Here is a 16680-nt window from a genome sequence, read left to right on the forward strand (position 1 = left end):
ATATATAATAGTAAAATTATTAGTCTTTAAAAAGGTTAAAGTATTAAAATTGCCCAAATCAAAAGATCACCATCAGAAGTGTGATTGAACTTTTTTTGTTGTTGTTTCTGAAAATGAAAACCTGAGATTTAAATTTTTCATCTTTCTTTGCAAAAGAGTAGAAGTTCACAAGAATGCAGAACTTATTTCTTATTAAATAGCATTGTTAATTTATGAATTCTACATATATATTTTTCTTTAATATTCACACAGACTTGCAAATAAAGGGATTTTCTTCTACCATAAATGTGTTAAAGCATTTCACTTGCACTGCTTTCTTTTTTCATCCACTACAAAAACAGCAGTTTAATTTCCATATCTTGCAAACCACTGAAAGTTTTAGGAAAGTCTAATTAGCAAGGGATACCAGAGAGAAAACATGTATCAACTGGATGTCAATTCTTATTTATTTACCTTAAGGCAAGTCATTGCTACACACTGAAATCAGCATGAATCAAGTTACACCTACAGATGACCAGCAGGAATTAACTGTATTTTCAGATTGTGCAGTAACGCTTGGTAGAACATGTGATAGAGAGGAAAAGATGGATAGCAACCCCTCACATCACTTATAAGGGATGTTCCAACCCTCATATGCCTTCATGCTCCCAAAGGTTCCCAGTGGCCCAAGGTGTACAGTGCGTTCAAAGACATGATGCAGGTACTCACCCTACTACCACAATTATAAAATCTAGTAAATTCCAGCCATTGCGGAGGTAAGCGTTGGGATGAAAGAGAAGTCCATATGCTATTACTTTTAAAAATGCTTCCACTGTAAAAATTATGAGAAAGAGATATTCCACTCGTTCCTGGGGAGAAAAAAGAACAAGAAAGACAATGGTTAGCATGAGTGACAAACACTGGACAAGGACAGTTTTCTGCTGTCACATTCCACCTACACGGCCTCCAGCTCACTACTCATCACTTGGGTACATATAACATCTGTGACTTGCCAGAGGGCTTCCTCAGACTTGCATATTTTGCAGCCAATCCGACAGGACAATGGCAGCAAATTTTGGTTAGGCGTTTGCTGCCTTTGCCATAGTAAGGACTGACCACTGCACAAGTGTGTGCACAAGAGGAGGGCAGAGGGTCCACAAGCATGTGCCAGCACCAGCTCTCTGTAGGAAACACTGCCAAGTGCTGTCACTCTTCTGAATGAACTGTATCCAGGTCTTTTCTACCTCTGGAAAGAAGGCGTTGCTGGATGCAGTGCTGCAGAGAAGGACAGGGAGAAATTCACTGATGAGTGTTTCGCACAATGTCTTTTTTGGGATTTCTTTTTTCTATTGCTAGGAATAGGTAAGCTACTGGTTTGTCACCAGTTTCTGATTTTTGGATCAGGCTGACTAACACATGAAGCATTTAGTTATTCCATCAGAAATGTACATGTCCTTGTGAAATGAGGGCTGAAATTTAAGCACATTCCAAACAAAGTCACTTCTAGTGACAGTACAGTCCTATTCAGACAATCAAGCAGCCTTCAGGAGACAGCACACAGGCTCTCTGTCCTTCATCTCTGGGTTTTCAGCCCAGAATGAAATAACAATAGTAGCTTTGCAGAAGTAATGGGGACCTCCATCTAAGTAGGAAGGAAACGGCAGCATTAGCTAATCACTACAGAAGTGCTGTGTGGCAAGCTGGATTGGAAATAAGTACATGAAAACATGAAATAAGTACATGAAAAAGATGACAGCAAAGGGAGACTAGGCCCCTTTTGAGTTTAAGCTGCAAAGTGAGGTATTAAGAGTATTTCTCATTCAAGAAATAAAAATCTCAAATAGAAATTAAAACAGTCTAGATAGTCTTGCTCATATCCTGTAGGATATGCAGCAAGACAATCAGGCAGCTCAGTGCTTTGTCTTTGCAGTTCCAAACTGCAGTTGCCCTGCTCCTCTGCCTTGTGGTGCTGATAAATGCACATATGACAATTTCATAAGACACAAAAACATAAAATGTGTGAGTTTACATAAGATCACTTCATCATTTGACTCAGTTGCCCATTTGAACTTCCTCCATTCAGATTCAGGTAATTAATAGCAACTCACTAGCAACTCATTAATCAAAAAAATGTGATACTCGTCCATTTCCATGTTTATATTAGCATTCTTATTTTATAAGCCTGAGAAAGTCCATCTGATGGTAGCAGGTACACGCTTGCACTTTAAAATATCGATCTCTTCTCTCCCATAATGATACCACAACACTTGCAGTAGTGCCTGGAATTTACTACAAAGAACACCTAAAAAAGTATTGTTCTGTATTTATCTGATCCAGTAGTAAAGCTTTTGAACATGCCCACAATACAGAATTTGCTCAACATTGTTCCAGACAGACACAGATGAGGACACCAAGAATTTTTCTCCCACTGAACTCAGAGAAGAATGCAGCAGCTTACAGCACCAGTGACTACTGCATTAATGAATCTCACTCCCTGTTCCATCCAAAGGGTTTCCTACAGTTGTGGGCAAGTTCTTCTTCCCCTCAAAAAACACCAGCAGCTCCAAGCCCACTCTCTCATTCAGACTGCCCTTGAGATTGCTGTTTGTACTCAATACATTCTGCTCTGTAAGCAGAGAAAATGGCTCATGGAGAAACATGGGTTCCCCAAACAGCCTTCTCCTACAACGTCTCTTGGCAGTCAAAGGGATTTTGACTGCCCCATTCTCTTGGTTACCAGCTCCAGGTACAACTTGAACCTGACTGGCTAAACAACTGAAGGGGAAGGTCTGAGGCTGACCTCGTGCTCAGTGATTTATCTCTAAACATTGCCCTTGACCTCAAGAAACACTGGGACAAATGCTGCTGTGTCTGGCTCTGTGCTCTCTGTGGCAGCAGTGCTCTGCTGTACTGCTCTGCCCAGCCAGAAGAGCCTTTCCACTCCATGAATTTCATTGAAATACCTATATTATACAACAAAAAGACCAAGAAGGCAAATACTTGAGAAAATTCTGGAAAAAAACTTTATCATTATTTAGCACTGCACACAGCAGCCAGTATTTCAGCACCTAACAGGTTCCACTGAGTTGGTTTAGGAGCCTCATACCACGCTGTCTCTGAAGATGTCTGTGGGATGACTGACTCCTGCTTTGTTGAACCACATCACTGAGGTAATAATATGCCAAAATCCTACATGCACATGCGTATATATATGCACGTATGCATATAAGCTACAGGTGGTGTGAATAAACTCTTTACAATGCCTGGGTTACGATGGAAAGCTTCAAAAAAAAGCAAAATTATATAAAAGCCTCTGAAATGAACATAAGATACAGAATACTGAGCAGAGGAGTGAGACTTTATGATCCTCTGCACTTAAATTAATGATTTCAGGACTGAAGGAAAAATGCTGCCCAACTTACACAGTGCAGCTACTCCAAGGCCATTTCAGGGAGCTGCTCACGCTCAGAATCGAGAAGAATTTGAAGAGCCTACTAATTAATTTGTGTTCCCTTTCTGCCGTACACCATAAAACTGAAGAGCTGTTATGAGCACAGCAAAGCCCAGCAGTGAGGAGACAGAAGCAGACTTCCAGGGACCTGGGTGCAGTCCCACTCAGTGCCCCCTGCCTGGGGAGCTCAGACATGACTCAGCCACCTGCTACCTTGGTTGGACACAAGAGGAACACCCAGTGCAATTGGCAGCCCCAGGACCATTAACCTGCCTCTGCTAAATGGGCAGCCGTGCTGCTGCTGGCTGCTCACTCCAAACTTTGCTCCCAGGAATTAGGCAGATTGGGCCCCAGTATTTCAGGCTCCCGAGGGGCATAACACCATAAAGTATACAGAAACCCTGCTCCTCTGAGAAGGCAGTTTTGTGCCATGTCAAAAGAATCCCAGAATCGTTTGAGTTGAAAGAGACCCTTACAGGCCATCTGGTCCAAGCCCCTGCAGTGAACAGGGACACTCACAGGTAGATCAGGTTGTTCAGAGCCCCATCTAGCCTGATCTTGAGCATCTCCAGGGACTGCTGGTGCTGCCTGCAACATCCTTGGAGGGAAAGGAGACACCACGGCACCGTCCCTTAAAAGCACATACTCAAACCACAGCATCAAAAGACAGCAAACATTCTGGAGCTGAAAGAAAGAGGGCATGGTATTTTTTCAGTTGTGTCTTAGGAATGGGAACCGTGCTGATGAGGTTTAGATTCAATAAGGATGTTGCAGGTTGCAGAATTACAAAGCAGGAGCTTCCTGTTTAAATAGTATTGATAAAAATGTTTCAAACGAAGAAAAAAAAAAAAACAACACCTAAGACAAACTACCAAACAGAAAAGCAAAATGAGTGGAGAAAGAGGACTGATAAAAGTTTTCTAAAACTGATCAGAGCCTGGAGAACACACATGGCTCTACCACTGTTCTCATTTGTTTTATTACAGATATAGGACATAAGCATCAGCTGCCCTGGCTGACAGACCAGCCAGCACCAGCACTGCCAAGAAACAAACTGTACATCATCTCATTCTTAAAGAAACAAACAGTAACTTGCTGCTGAGCCTCTAAGATGTATTTCCAAAAGAAGATTACTATATTAAGTACAAAGCCTCTCTAATCCCATGTGCTTTCTGAAGACGTCATAGATTTGTTTTTGTTTTTAATTTTTAAACGGTACCTAATGGCAGCCTGGGTTCACAGGCGGAGTCTGAAAACAGGAAATCCCAGCACAGCACTGTAGGGTGCCTTGGGGTTTTTCTCCTGCCATGAGAGGAGCAAGCAGACCAGTGCTGCTCCTGGGGACCCAGTCATCAGAATGACGCTATCTCAGTCCTTGGCACTTCAAACCCCATGCACCCAGCAGCTCTGTTTGCAATGAGCACATTCTCAATGCAAGAGTTAGCCAGGGCTCAATCACAGTCAGAGCCTCGCACTTCATACATCCCAATCTAGAAAGTTTACAATCTGAAATTCACTCAGCACAGGTTCTCTCAAATATTGCTCTCTGTCTCTGCTAGACCTCTGCTTATCTTGTAACAAACAATTTCAAAATCTAGATTTTATGTATTTGAAGCAAAGCGCAGCAAGCTCTTCACAGATAGGACCCATCTAAAGCTGCCTGTGCGATCTTAGATCAAGTTACGTCAGTGTCTGCACTACTATTCCCTAGTGCTTCCTTAACATAACGGAATACAGTTCTTCAGTAATGCAAATATTCAGTTATCCAAGGAAAACAATGATATTTTAAGGGCCTCTGTCATATAGGATGTTTTCTCATTAATTGTACAAATAGGCTCTGAGAGATACAAGTCAGGGTGGGAACACTCAAACTTTTTCCGAGTAGGGAAAACTATATTTTGCTGATGGGAAGCAAGGAAACCGACTTGCAGAGCTGGGAAAACAGCCCTAATACTTTGTGCAAGAGATTTCTTTTTTTTTTTTTTTTTTGATTAAAAGTTACCATCACATCTAAGATACAGATATCCCTGCTCTGTGAGTATGCTGACCTGAATGCTACCGTTTGCTTAATAACTTCAACTTTCACTGTGAAAGAGCCACATGTGTGCATTTATATGTAAGATCAAGTCAATAAAGCAGATGTTGAGACAGGTTTGTTAACACTGAGTTACTTCTGAGTGTATTTGGTTACTCAGGAGATGTTTCCAGCTAAGTATGCATGAAAATAGTACACAAATACATCAGGGAATAAAACCTATAAGTGTCTGGAATTTTTTGACTTATGAAAATGGCTGCCACTGCAGAAAACACTGACCATTTCCCTTTTTTTTTTTTTTTTTTTTAAATAAAAATAAAGGAACGATTAGATAGAGTATGGTTGAACATAATCTAATCTGCTGCTAATACTGGACCTAAAACACACTGTTCTTTCTACCAGTTCCTCCAAAAGAACATTCCCCCTCAAATCAAGAAAAAGTTATTTACCTGACAATGATAAAATAAAACCACAGAAGGAAGTGGATGGCTGGTATTTAACTAAACATAACCCCTTGTGCTAGTAAACAGAAGTCAGAACACTATCTGAAAGCTTAGATTTCCAAATATGATCTGCATTGCCTCTACTCCAACCAAATACTATGTCTTTATCTCCGTCTTTTCTGTGGGCAAAGTTAAATACACACCTAGTACTACAGAAATACCACCTTCAAGTAACACTTGTGAATGGGGAATACTGCCATGTGCTGCAACTTTAAAGATGCACAGCATTAGAAGAATAAACCAGACAAATATAGAATTCTCGCAAATATGAAATGAGCAACTATAAAACAGGAATGTAGCACAAGCCAGGCTTTGGTGCTTGATAATTTATAACATGCCCACAATGCACTTAAAAGTACTTCCATGGAAGTAAATGGAAAGGAGAACATTAATAGTTTTGAACAATTGCAGACACGATATATATGCACGGTCTCCAAGCGCTTCTTGGCAAATTAACAAATACTTCATGCCTAATTCTCTTGCAGGATCTAGTCTAAGCTCCGTATTTATTTATTTTGTTGCACTTTGTCCAGGAGCAAATTGAAATTATATATGGATCTAAGTCAGAGAAATATTCGCCTTATAGACTTTGTTTTCCTTTGTTGGGATGAAGAACTGAAGCCATCCAATGTAGAAACACTCTAGCCTGAGTGGCTGTGAAGAAGCAAAGAAATTCATGTCCTAGTTCTTTTTGTTTTGGTCCACTACTCTGATTAAATTGAAATGAACTGTCACTTTATATTCAGATCAGTCCAATAGGAGATTACCCTTCCAGAGGGAAGTAACATTATGGAAGGCAGCATAAGGCTTATGACTCATTTAGGATCTCTGGATAGGAATTAAAAGCCAGCTAGGTGTTGCGCTGTTACCATGCATAGGAATGAAATTCAACCTTAGAAAAGTTTTTACTGGTTTCTCTTCTGCAATTTCAGAGACAGTCTGGTACCTTTTCCAAGGTTAAAAAAGCCATTTGAAACACCACAGTCAATTGTCCGTCTACCAAACACTGATTAAGGACAGAGTACCAGGGGCATCCATTTAAATCAGAGCAGTTTCAGCATGACAGCTACATCTAATAGATCATCATAAGGCGTATCATGTCTCATTCAACTCCCAGAATGGCTCAGATAAGTTACACATTGGCTGTTCAGTATGCTTAGGTGTTTGCATTTGCTCATCTGTGCAATGAGATATCCAAGTCTACCAACCATAAAACATCTCAGTGTTTTATTTCATTTTAAATTAAAATTTTAAAAAATGTTATTAGTTTTTGGTTTTGTTTTGTTTTTAAACACAGTCCCTTCAAGTCAAACCTTTCCATGCTCAAAATCATGTTGGAGTTAAATATTGAATTTCGGACTCTGTTGGCAAGCAGAACGGTACATAGCCCATTTCGGGGGAATTCTATTAAAAAAATCAGTGTAAACAATATTGGCTCATTAGGACAATTTCTAAAAGGCCTTCACTGCACAGGATACACAATCACACTTGCCTTTGGAAATTGGATACAGAATCTCAGCTATGGCTGTTCTAATGATCTTATTGCTTCGTGCCATATATACGCTAGTTCCTGAAGTAATTGGTCTGGAGTTCTCAGTATATATTTATAATCTGATCATTGTTTTTCAATGAGTTTCTAAACTTCATAGTGGTAGTACAAATGCTTAACAAAGGTGAATTCCTGTCCTCAAGATGTATTAATTTTAAGTTAACCAACATGATTTCAGGGAGACTAATGATTTTTTAAAAATGCCTGGAATCAACATTATCACAGCTACAGTTTGTCTACCTTGTAAGTTTAAGCTGTCGTTGCATACAGTGTTATGCTGAGGAACCTTCATCTTTCATATAATCATTCAGGTTGGAAAATACCTTCAGGATCACCAAGTCCAACCACCCAATCCAACCATCAAACCATGTGCCTTAGTGGCACTTAGAAAAGATGACTGATGGTGGCACTAAGACCTCACCAAAAATTGTGTCCCAAAACAAAGCACTGAATTTCTGATAGGACTCAACATGTGGACAGCGAGTTCCTTAGGAAATGTACCCATATTAAGACGTTTTTCATGCAAAGTGTTTTTATAGTCCCCTCATGGACAAGAGGTGTGGAAGAGTTGCATCCCACAACATTAATTTGACAATACATTTTTTCTCATATATATATATTAATTTCATCTGATTCGATAAGGTTTTGAGTAATTGAAATATATACCAGATTAGACTAATATATAGACTAAACCAGGGAGAATTTTACTGCTAATTTTAACATGGAAAATATTGTCCTCTTACTAGGTAAGTCAATAATTGCTTTTAGGCTGACTTTCCTATTTCTCTTTATCCTCTTTATAAATTCTCAGGAAATCTTCCCTAAATTGCCTTTCATGGGGAACCCTGGGTGGACAGACCAACCAGCAGCGTCCCTCATGCTGACCCTCGCCATGTGGCACACTTCCAGGAGAGGACAGGGCTAGCTGGGGATGGATGAGCACAACCACAAAAAGAAGCATTTGGGCAGCTAACTTGGGATGAAAAGTCAGCAAACATGAAACAATAGCCACATCCAGCACAATTTAGACTCACTCTGAGTTACCCACAACTACTGTAGGGCCAGACTAAGAATTGGAGAGACACAAGGGATCCCCTGCAGAAATCCTCCCCCAGGTCTTTGTTTGAATGCACCACCGAGCAGGGACTTTTCTCTGACCACCCAGAAGAGCTCAAATCCCACTTTTAAAACATTTCTGTCAAATGCATTTTAATCCAATCACTCTGGTGCATTTTATGATTCTCTAATCTATGTTTTTAATCTACAACAACTCTTTCATAATTGTTTGTGCAGCGCAGTGATGCCTGACAGAGAATGCTTTATAAATAAATTGAATTTATGACTATTATAATCTCTCCTTGTTGAAATTTCTGAGCAAATAGATGGGTCCCACAGTTCAGTTTTTCATGTTCTAGGGCTGGGGTCTCTCTATGCTCATTCATACAAACACAATACACACACAAAAAAGAAAGAGATGTTGAACGTGTATGTGTGTGACCTTTTCTTTCCGTGAGTAACTTAAAGGCATATTTAACATTCTGTTCACACTGCTCATGGCAGACAGGAAAAACACAGCTGAAGGGAATGAAAAATGAAAAGACCTTGCAGCTTCTCCATCTCAGTCTCTGTCTCTTTTCTGTGGGGCAAAGGATTCAAGGTTTTGTTTGCTACCCCTGAGTAAGTTTCTGTTCATTTGCTTGCTGCTTGAATGGACAGGGCACACGAAATGAGGCAGCTATATGGACCTTTGACAACCAGCACATAAAATTCATTTTATTTCCTTAATGGAAGTCTGATTGGTAATTAAAAACATGACTGTGACCTGTGCAGTACTCAGAGAATAAAAATGAGCTTCATTTTAAAACAAACTCAGAAGCTGCAGCTTGGTATAGTAGCAAGATTTCTACTGGGCACAGAGAATGGAAAGAAATGCTTCAGTTTTAAATAGTTTTTGCTAAGTTAGATTTACCAAAATACCCAAGCAATTGATATTCTTTTCCAGTTTTTCTATTCCTTAGTTCAGCTGCCACCAACCACCCTGCCTACCCTCAACAAAAAGGCTGCAGGTGTTGAGACCCAAGAAAGCTTGGAAGCTGGAAGCCAGAATTCAGACTCCTCCTGTCAGACGGTGGCACTTATTTTCATTTCTTCTAAGACAAGCATTTATTTAATCCCCATCTGTGCACATTTGCAGGGGTAAAAGGGAACACTAATAACCTTGCCAAGCAATGGCACCTTTCATCCATTAGGCTGGGATTGAGCATCAGGTTGGTGCAACCTCAGCCTGCAGAGGAGGAAGGACACTGGATCACCCTGCCAGAGTCTGCAGCAGCTTGGGTGGGTGCAGATTAATGCAAGGTCATGTCGTAACAAAATATTTGGATTTGTTTCAAGAAACCCAAACACAGGGATCTGGGAATGTTAAATCATTTTTGTCCAGTAAAAGTCTTTAAGCATAAGGCTCTGCTATTTCTGTGCTAAAACTCTCTGAGAACTTTCCCTCAGGGAAGGAAGAGAAAGGGAATATCGTCTACAGAATATTTCAACTTTTCAATTCATCAAAAGCAAATTTTGAAATATTGGAATTTCCCGGAGCCTGGCTGGAAAACCAGCAGGATGGAAAATGGGAAGAAAAGAAACATCTTTGAAATAGGTTAATTCATACTGATACATTTAGCGCATTAAAAACATAGGAAAATATTTTTTAATGAAGTTCAGGCATTAATAAGGAATGAACATTGCAGTGATACCCTTTTGTGAGTTAAAAGCCTGAAAAGAATTCTAGTGAACTTCTAATTTCCATGCCAGAGCAGAGGAGAGGCAAGCAACACCTATGTTTTCTCTCACTTTGATAAAGTCTTGCAGCAATATTTACTCTCATGTAGATAAACTTAAAATAAAAATTGGGAAAAATATTACACTCTGGACAGGGAAAGGTCACAAATGTTATTAATATCCTATAACGCTCTTTAATTAAACTCAGCTTGATTAGCCTCTGGTTAGTTTACAGTCATCTCTTCCTCCATTTCCTGGCTTCAGGGGTGGCTTTATTCCCTTGCAAGCAGTGCAGGCCGCATGATGTCTGCCTAAAGGAAAAAGTCAGCTGAAAAATCCCAAATCCTACCTCTAACTTAAAATTCCCCTTCTTCAGTTACAGACAAATCCTTCTTACACCCATTGTTCTGGAGGCCATTCCTGTTGAAATGATGTCAAAGAACTCAGCCAGGTTTCCCCTACGTCACACAGACTACCGCTCTGGGCTGGCAAACATTTTGCACCAAACAGACTTGGATTTCAAAGATTTTGCATTCACTTGATGCAAATGTTACACACTCTGTGTTTTCACTTACTCTGTTCCCAAGACTCTCTCTCTCTCTCTTTCTCTCTCTTTCTCCAATCACCCTCAGGGTTTAAACAAACAGTTTTCATATTGATCTGCTTGAAAATTATTTTTAATGCTATTAATGTTAGGCTGCTGTCCTGGATGCGTCCCAAGTTTTTCATCCTTACTAGTTGTTCTGACTGATCTGTAATAAACTGAAACCATTACTTTTGCCTTGCTGCTGGCCAAGTCCCAGCTCACACTACTGAAATAAAAGAGTTGATGCCTGCACTTGAACTCATTTTGGTGGTGTTTAAGTGTCTTCTCGTGCTCTGTACATACTCCTCATAGCCTTGCAGACTCTGCACAGTCTCATCCCATGACATTTTTTGGCATTTTTACCCGTTCATTCTCCCACTCTGCTTTTTGTACATTTTAGGTCATGCATATTAAAATTGGGCTCATTGCCCACAGTGCAAGAACGGCAGGAGCTGGATGAATTCCTGGATGCTGTTTTAAGACAATTATTCTCTTATCGTGTTGTTCTCACCCAGTCATACATGTAACGATTACCACATTTAACTAACAACTAGCACTTCAAATTCAGAAAAATCCAATCAGACTACACGCTTGATATTGAGTCACAGAATCACAGAATGGCCAGGGTTGGAAGGGACCTCAAGGATCATGAATCTCCAACCTCCCTGCCACAGGCACAGCCACAATTTCCCCATTTAATACATAGATCAGGTTTTCCAGGGCCCCATCCAACCTGGCCTTGAACATCTCCAGGGATGGGGCATCCACAACTTCTCTGGGCAGCCTGTTAAAGCACTTCACCACTCTTATAGTAAAGAACTACCCTGTGATATCTAACCTAAATCTTCCCTCCTTCAACTTAAAACCATTTCCCCTCGTTATCTACCCTTTCAATGAGTTGATTCCCCTTTGTTTGTAGGCTCCCTTCAGGTATTGAAAGGCTGCAATGAGGTCACCCCGTAGTCTTTTCTCTAGGCTGAACAAGCCCAGCTCCCTCAGCCTGTCTTTGTAGGGGAGATGCTCCAGCCCTCTGATCATCTTTGTGGCTCTCCTCTGCACACTCTCCAACAGCTCCCTGTCTTTCTTGTACTGGGGGCCCCAGACCTGGACACAGTTTTCCAGACCGAAAAAAGTAATACCTTAAAAGGAGCGATATGATAGGGCAGGCAAAGTTTTTAAGATACACTGTATAACAAACTTAACTTCAGTTTTCAAAAACAAGTAGAGGCAAAAACGCAGATTTTGCAAACACTTAAGAAATCTGTCATGGGACACTTTTTAAATGAAGTCCTTATTTGGATAAACTTTCCACCAACTTCTAAAAAGTCTGCATGAGCAGGAGCTGAATAAAAGCTGAATAAGTACGGTAGATTTTGGTCTGATAATACCAGAAATATTCTCCTTTAGGGACAGTAAGTAGAATTGCATAGACTTTAAGGATTTAAATGTTTTCTTTCATCTGTCTACAAACTGTACTAATGTTTGGGAAGCCTATGGTGGAACTGATAAAAAACTAAAATTAAATGGTATAAAAGGTTTATCCATAGAATAGCAAAAAGAGTGTGAAAAAGAACAAATGCATAAATGGTGAAAAAATTTTAGATATAACTCTTTCATTCTGTGTTAACTAGAAGTTTACGATACCAGCAGTAACACATCAATGGGAGAAGAAAAAGTATCACTGCCCTGCTCATAGTTTCTTGTGATCCCTTTAAAGGCTGTGGGAACAACCTCAAAAAGGCTTTTTTTGTTGTTTGTTGGTTGTTTATTTTTATGGAATATTTTACTAATGGAAAGAACTGTGTGATTAAATTTTGCAAATATTTTTATTTTGCTAAAATATCTCTGTTTCCATCAAGCAATCTAAATTTATATTTCCAGGTCCATTTTTTTCCTGTCATTATCATTCCATCCTTATAGGACCATCAGGCTTCACAAGGATAAGGAAAAATTTTAGTAAGATAATGTGTCCCAAGGACTTGCCCCAAATGGCTGAGGCTGACTCCAATAGCTCCATTCCACAACTCATCTTCCAGGCACAACATCACTTGCACATACTCTGTTCCACTTTCCCACACTGCCGCACTTTACATAATTTCAAATTCTATTCATGATGGAACAAAATAAGCAAGTAGGACTATGAATCCAATGATCTTTGACAAAGGGGCTATAAAACAATAATTAGAGAGAATTTTAAAATTTTAATTAACTTTCATCCCTTTTGTGAAAGGTTCAATTACCAAGAACTAATGCTATTAGATTCACTGTACTATTCTGTGTTGGGTTGTTAACACAGAAAGAGGAAATGACAATGAGATCTCTTGTATAACTTGACAGATGTGAAAACCAGTAGGGCTAAATCATCCCACAAGTCTTCCAGAATGGATTGAAAGGATGAGATCACCGGGAATAAGTTTGCCTCATCACCTTAGTGATTTAGACCTTCAGAGAAGACTCCAGAGTCTATGACTGACTATGACTCAAAGTCACGGTATTGCAACACGCACACACACAAAAGCAAATATGCTGGGATGTGTAAACAAACGCACAAACCACAAGATGCAAGAAAAAAATCCATCCGTTATACTCAGCAGGAGTGAAAGTTCTGCTGGAAGACTGTGAATGAAGGAATATAGGGATGGACTAGAGAGGTCCAGGGGAGAAAAATGAGCACCTTCTGAAGCACAGAAAAGTGACCTGAGAGAAAAGACCGCTGCGATGCTGTTCACTGTAGAAAAGGAAAGACAAAACAAAGCTATAAATTGCTGCAGAGATGTGATGAAAACCTGTTTCCCTGCATTCATTTTGAATATAGCAGGAATTAATGGCTTCATTGGAACAAGGAAAATTTAGGATGGACAATGTATAGAAGATCCTTGGGATGCCAGTATTGGTGACTGGATTGATCCAGAGTAATAGCCTAGGAATTCACAGAGTTTAAATCACTGGAAAATAAACCCTCCTTTAGTGCAGAAGATGCAGTAAATGACCTCTCAAAGTATCTTCTAGACCTAAATGTTGTAGTGCTAAGGCTCCAGCAGACCAAACACTCAGCCAGATTCTGTTCATCAGAGAGGCAGCTGTCTATTGGTTTTAGACAGAAAGACACCAGGGGACAGTCCTGTATTCATGAGTGAGTATCCTTCCAAAATGTCTTTGACACTTTTGCAGCTAAGCAGATTTATTCAAGAAATCTGTTACTCATTTGGGATTTCAAGGAATAACTCTGCGTGTCATCATTTGAAAAAGGGGCCCAATAGCTCTCTTGGGGAAAAGAGAATTCAGGCTTCTCCCCAGAGCTGATCAGTTTAGAAATGCTATTGCCATCACACTGGAATGGAGTATGCTTTTCTGTCCTTATGGTGTAATTTCAAAGTTTTCAAAGATTACATTCTAGAGGCCAATTTAACTGGAGGGATTTTCCCTACTCAAGAAGGCACTCAGGCATTGTTGTTCTGCCTGACTTTCATCTGGCCAGCTCAGTTTCTATTCCTAAGTCAATCTGACTATGAAGGGCTTTTGGGAACATGACCTCGTGAATGTTTCAGTTTTCTTCTGATTTCTTTTGTTTTGGGTCCAAAGTCCACAGAGCTCCTGTAACAGAAATATACAAGCTTTGCTGAACGTACTTTTAATCAATCTTGTGTTCAGAGAAATTTGGAGACTAGCGGATTGTCGAACTTACACCTCTGGAGCAATATTGGACTTCCCTTGTTACAAGCAGCAGAGGAAGAGTCAGCATTTGTTGAGAATTTGGCTTAGGCCACTCAATCTACCAATTCCCGTCACAGATCAGAGAAGCCTTCAAAGCAGCAACACTACTAGCTTGAGTAAACAGAATTTCCTTCATCCAAGAGTTGTACTGAACTCCACAGACAGTAACGAATGAATTAAAATATGAATCATACCACATGGGCAAAAGAGAAACTGCCTCCAGTTCGTAACTGGGAAAACTGAGAAATACATAGGATAAGTATATTTGAAGATCTGAGATCTTCCAGTTTTTAAGTGCCCATTTTAGGACGATAATAGCCTGATTTTTTTTAATTTCTTTTCAGAGACACCAAGTGTTTTGTAGTCTAATTGGAGAAAAGACGCCTCAAGGGATAAGAGCTTGGCACACTGGCTTGTCTGCTTAACCATCTAATGAGCTAATAACAGTCTAGAGAAGATGAACTTCTGACAAGCACAAAAGGACTTTGTCTAAATGTTTATAAATCTTTGATTAATTCATCATGGATGAAAAATGAGATGCTGCTGCCTTTCACCCTTTTTGTCACTCATGGTTGCTGCCACCCCATATCTTCCCTCCCATTTTTACCATCTATATATATTCTCTTATATTTTTGTTGCTTTTATTGTTTGTGTTCCACTTTTCTCCTCCCAAATCAAATACTTCTGGAGATTCAGATGAAACTGCAGTCACAATCTCTTAAAAACTGAAGGATGGATCTGAAAACTGGACCTACTTGACTACCGCCTTTTGACAAAATCAGGAGTGGGGTGGTGGGATCCTGTGGTGATCGTCTGCTATTTTACACAGTAGATGAGGTGTACATAACCAGGCAGTGTTTGCGAGATGCCAAAGAAACTTCATTGAGATTATTTTTTGGGTCACTTCTCTAAACTATTCAGATATAGACTGCTAATAGCAACAAACATTTTTAGTGACATTTGCATTGTAACAAGAAAGGATACCAAGATACTGCAAAAGCAACTACAGTTTCAACGCGGATGAGAAGCATCATCATGGTCTCTCAACTAGCAAATCATATATGACCAAGGATTGTCAAAAACAGTCTAGCAGCCTTTTGTTGCCACACTCATTAAAATCAGGGAGCACATGACATGATAGATTCAGAAGGGAAATCAACTTTTTACACAGGTAGATAGTGATAGAAGTGGTATTTAATTAAAGAAGGGAAGATTTAGGCTAGATTTCAGGGGGAACTCTTTCACTGAGAAGGTGGTGGGACACTGGCATAACTGCCCAGATAAACTGTGGGAGCCTACCTCTGGAAACATTCAAGGCCAGGTTGGATGGCGCCATGGGCAGCCTGAGCTGCTGGGTGGCAGCCCTGACCATGGCAAGGGGTTGGAACTAGATGATTTTTGAGGTCCCTTCCAACCCAAGCCATTCTATGATTCTTTGCTATATGACTGCAGTGATTACTTTGTACTGCAGTCTGTAAGTAGTTTCATTTACTAAAAACCTCCTATGCTCTTCATCTCATGATCAAATGCTGGGTGAGGTGCAGAAGGTGGAGAATCATCCCTTTTACCCTCTGCACAGAAGAGCTCCATTGCTCCACTGACAAGCCTTGGCTGGGGCCAATTACAAGTTTCCCAGGGAGCTCAGAGCTAAATCCTGTGTCAATCAGCCATTCCTCCCACCTGTTGCTACATGGGATTTGTTTTGAGAGACAAAAATCTCCCTTGAAAAATTATAATTCAGTTTGACTGTACCTGTCTAGGATTGCCACAAAGTGTTCTTCAAAAGGATGAACAAAAAAAAAAAAGCAATTAAAAGAAGGCTTACACCTTTAGGTCTGTACAGGGAAACAGGGACAGCTCGCTGTGCTAAGGCCATGGCACTTTTTAAAATTTTTTTATTTTTATTTTTTTTAAATAATCAGAAGAATTCACGCTGTGTGTGGATGAGTGAGAATGGGGACCTGAGATTAAAGTGCGAGCAAGTCACAAACAGGAGGGGGTACTACTGACTTTCTGCTAGCAGAGCTTTCTTCCCTAGCACAGTCTCACCAAAACACTTGGAGATGCGTCCCAGCAAGCCTCAGGTGG

At 40.1% G+C, this 16680-nt stretch overlaps 1 protein-coding gene across 1 annotated transcript in view; it reads right to left on the reverse strand.

Annotated features, from left to right (window-relative positions):
* The window catches only part of CACNA1C (calcium voltage-gated channel subunit alpha1 C), a gene marked incomplete at both ends in the record, with an annotated part of 471149 nt that overhangs the window by 198788 nt on the left and 255681 nt on the right, over positions 1-16680 (reverse strand). Inside the window, one exon of the mRNA XM_079548089.1 lies at positions 709-848. Within this exon, the coding sequence (XP_079404215.1) occupies positions 709-848 (140 nt within the window). The remainder of the gene's footprint in view (positions 1-708; positions 849-16680) is intronic.

This window comes from Tetrao urogallus, assembly GCF_951394365.1.
Source record: "Tetrao urogallus genome assembly, chromosome: 1".
Lineage (NCBI taxonomy): Eukaryota > Metazoa > Chordata > Aves > Galliformes > Phasianidae > Tetrao > Tetrao urogallus.